Source organism: Nanorana parkeri, unplaced genomic scaffold (genome assembly GCF_000935625.1).
Source record: "Nanorana parkeri isolate BGI_ZX_2015 unplaced genomic scaffold, ASM93562v1 scaffold902, whole genome shotgun sequence".
Lineage (NCBI taxonomy): Eukaryota > Metazoa > Chordata > Amphibia > Anura > Dicroglossidae > Nanorana > Nanorana parkeri.
Window position 1 is genome coordinate 292,684 of NW_017307170.1, and position 4,120 is coordinate 296,803.

Below are 4,120 nucleotides of genomic sequence, written 5' to 3' on the forward strand. Positions count from 1 at the left end.
CCCCCATTACTTCTGCTGTCACCAGGGTGCCAGACCCTATCCTTTCTCTGTAACTTTCACCACTGTGTCTGCACAAACACCTCCCAAGGTCACCTACACCTGCATTTCCCCAATCCTGCTGTCATCACTGCACCTGCACACCCATGCTTTAACCACCACACCTGCACCACCATTCCTGCTCTCATCACAGCAACTGAACTGCCCTGCTTTTGCTCTCGCCACTATACTTGTTCCTGCACATTGTCCTCCTCGCACTCTCAACATCATGCCTCCCATCCCTCCTCACTATGGCACCTGACTCCCATCCCTCCCCCTATTCTCTAGCCACCCCCGCCCCCACTTTCTGTACACTGGGTACACACCCCATCCTAACCCTCTTCCTTTAAGCTATGTGCTTGCATGCACCCTTGTCATCCCCACACCCTCCCCCCTACCTGCTCAGCACCTGACCACCATCGTCCCTCCTCACACTCTCACCACCACACCTCCACGCCTGCACACTTCACCACCAACCAATTACCACTGTATCTGGCATCTGCCCCTACTCACCAACGCATCTGTCCCCCATTCCTCTCTTACTGTTAATACCACACCTGCCAAACCTAAATCTCTTGCTCTATTTCCTCTCTGCTCTTACCACTGCACTTGCCAACATCCCAATCACCCCCATCCCCAACTGTTCTCGAACAAGCAAACATTTGTCAGTTCTGTATATTTTATTTTACATTCTGGATTACTGAATTGAATTATGTATTTGAGAGTAATTATTATAAAGCTATGGAAGGTATCTAGTGCTTAATGCATTTAACTGTGACAGTATAGTTATTGTTAAATTCAAAGTGTAAATGTGATATTGATTTTTGACAGCTTGATTAATATTTAATTTTACTCTATTGTAAGCATTTTGTTTTGCAGTATTACAAAATATATATTAAAAACGTTTTGAGCCACAATGTTTTTGTTTATGTACTGGTTGTTGAACTGTTAAGAACTGTTGAACAGAACAGAGATAGATAGATACTAAACAAAAAAAAGAGTATTGAGAAAATGCAATAGGAACAAATTTGACAATGATAACTAAGGTACTTTCAGTGCCTTATAATGCTAATAGTTTTATATTTCATTGCCTGTTTTCTAAGTACTTCTGTAGTAAAATGACATTGTAAATTCAATTAGATCCAAAATTATCACATTAAGTTTATCAAACATGCTGCAGTATGAGAATACAGGGACTAGTGGTGCCTGTTCATACCCCTACATGCAATCTTCAGCACCTAGGATGCCCTTAATTGCAGTGTGCCATAACAAGCACATTTCAAAATATCCCTTCAGTGTGAATGACTGTGTTGTCCCCTTTTATCACCTTCACAGTTCACTAAGATGGGTGGATTTACTAGCTAATAGAAACATTGACATATTGGGTCATCCAGGATGCTACAGACTGCATGTCAAAGTATTTACAGGAAATTATTGGTGCCTGCAATGTAGATCTGGAGACTGTTTAGTACTTTTTTTTGTACTAATAGGTATATTTTAGGACAGGAAAACTAAATGGCAATTCTGCATCTGTATTCTGCATGCAATTAGGCAGACTAGCAAAGGCATTTGACTGGAGCCGATATACTGCTTTTTACCAACAAAAGGTACATCTTTTAATTTAAATTATACTGTTGTATATTAGAATATGTCAGGAATGTATTCATGCAAACCTGTAAAATTACTAAAATGTCCACTATGAGGCATGTCATAGGGTACTAAGTCAAATTAATACAAATTAATAACACTATGTATGCTTAGAAGCTCAGGCACTTTTTCCCAAATCCTTGTAAAGCCAAATTTTGCTGTGGTGTGCTACTCACTCAATTTTATGAGTTTGCCCTACTCTATTAATATTTTTAAATCTAGTAATGCCCTGGCTCTGGTATTTCTAAAAATGCAATATGATTGTCTTGTGTGGCCTATTTACATAGTAAATAGTTTTTAGTGGAATTTTCTTCTTTAATGTTACAAAATGTATGATAAAGGCTTACCTGGTAGAAGATGCTGGCTCAGTTGCCTGCCTCTGTATCCTTGTGCGTCTCATGATGTGTTCTTTCATGGACATCTGGACCTCTGCTGGTATATCTGGTGAGGTGTGGCTGATCTTAACAGCTGCTTCCAAGAAGCCCAAGTTGCTTGCATCCTTCAGCTTGTCTGCCATGGCTTCCTTTTCACTGGGGAACGCTGTGAAGGTTGACATGTTCTGCCCTGTTGATGCCGAATTAGATGACACTGCCTTGTTCCTCCAGGGCACCCACCACAGCTTCCAAAAGAGAAAGAGAAAAACTGCCACCAGGGCCAGGCCACACACAATAACAATCACTGCAAGGAGGCTGACGGACAGGTCTACAGGGGCAAAAAAAGTAGGAAGTGACATTGACAAAGAAGAGGGGGAAGGATGTGAGACAACACCAGGGGCAGCAGAGAGAAAAGAGGGGAAGAGAAAAGAATGGTAGTGAGAAAAGCTTCAAGGTTTGAAGAAAACAAAAAGATGACAAAACTAAGTTTTTCAAGATTAATTAAGTGGGTATCTGAGTTCGTCAACCATGTGCGAAGAAAAGAAAAAGACAATACAGACTATTCATGAGCATGGTATGAATACTAAATAGTTTGAGTCATCAAATTAAATGATGTATCAGTTCTGTAAAGTAATCTGTTAAGACTGTGTTACCTAATTAACCTCTGTTTCTTCTACAACTTCTGCTTTATGCTTTGACTGAGAGGATAGCTAAAAGATCATAGACTAGTTTACATTTCTGTCATGGGGCTGTAGATTCTGCATGCTAATATAAGAGTCAGAGAATTGAAAATTAGGCTTATAAAAAAAGAACCTAGAAAAAAGGAAATTGGATGTACTGAACACAGCAAATCAGATTCCAGATGTCAGTGTTTTAGTGTAGATACAACATTAGAAAAAGGTTATCGGTCCTCATGTTTGAAATTGCTGAAGGTTGCCTTTCAGCCATGTGTATATATGAATAAAGCATTCTTCTCATTCATTTTAGAGGAATCAAATGTTTTAGTCCATCTGTAATGTTGCCCAAACAAAGCCCAAAATGTCTAACAAAAACCAAGCTTGTGCAGTGAAGCTATAACCCTTGGAGTCTTTTACAGAGGGTGAAGAGGAATGTCTTGCCAAGTTATGTAAGTAGACAAGTGTAGAAACTCATGTTCCTCCCTAAAAAGGTAGAAAGTTCAAACATATCATCTATGATTGCAAAGGCAAACACAGTTTACCTTTGCCCCGGTTTAATGTGTGTATGGCCTGTAGAATATAATTATGGATTTGGATTATAGATGTCAGATTATAATTTTGTATAGCACAATTCTGTAACACCTACTTAAAAGGTAACTCCACTAAAAATTAATATACTGTACTTTATATAATGGTTGCATAAGTCATTTTGTATTTTAATGTTATTTTATCAACAATTTTATTAACATAATTGGTTTACGGAACACCTGCGAAATATCACTTTCTGCTTCTGTGGTTGGCTGACTGATTTTCATTTTTAGTGACATACTCCCTAAGGGTTAATTACTACTAAAGGGATGCAGACACTGCACCTTTCCTTATTACAACACAGGAAGCCCACCTGCTGATTACAATAAACCCAGACCCTCCCATTCAGGGATCAGTTTGTAAGGGGCATGCTGCAACAAACAGATTTTTGTTCAGAATAGAGTCAGGTAGGTTTCTGTAAGTTAGTTTGTTTAAATTTTTGCAATGTACATTGATAGAAAACAGTTTGGCGGAGCTAGCTGTCACTGCTAGCTCCGCACAATCGTTTTCTATTTTATTTTTTACTACTGTTTTAAGTGTTTTTCTATTCTGCTCGGTACCGCAGAGGTACCGAGCAGAACAGCCGAGCCGAATGCCGCTCGGCAGCATTCGGCTATTCACTCACTGCTGTTCGGCATCTATGAGAATAGGCCGAACAGAGCGAGTAGCCTGCCGGAGGTTCGGCATAGCCCATCCAGATGTTGGATCGGCTGAGTCGAACTCCTTCTGCACTTTGGGTCGGCCGAACATGCTGAGCATGTTCGGCCGACCCAAAGCCAGCCGAAGCCACCCGATGTA

The 4,120-nt window shown here is 40.1% G+C and overlaps 1 protein-coding gene across 1 annotated transcript in view; it reads right to left on the reverse strand.

Moving 5' to 3' along the window:
* Nucleotides 1-4,120, reverse strand: part of SYT6 (synaptotagmin 6) — a 401,413-nt gene that overhangs the window by 138,986 nt on the left and 258,307 nt on the right. The window contains exon 2 of the mRNA XM_018565948.1: nt 2,031-2,385. Within this exon, the coding sequence (XP_018421450.1) occupies nt 2,031-2,385 (355 nt within the window). The remainder of the gene's footprint in view (nt 1-2,030; nt 2,386-4,120) is intronic.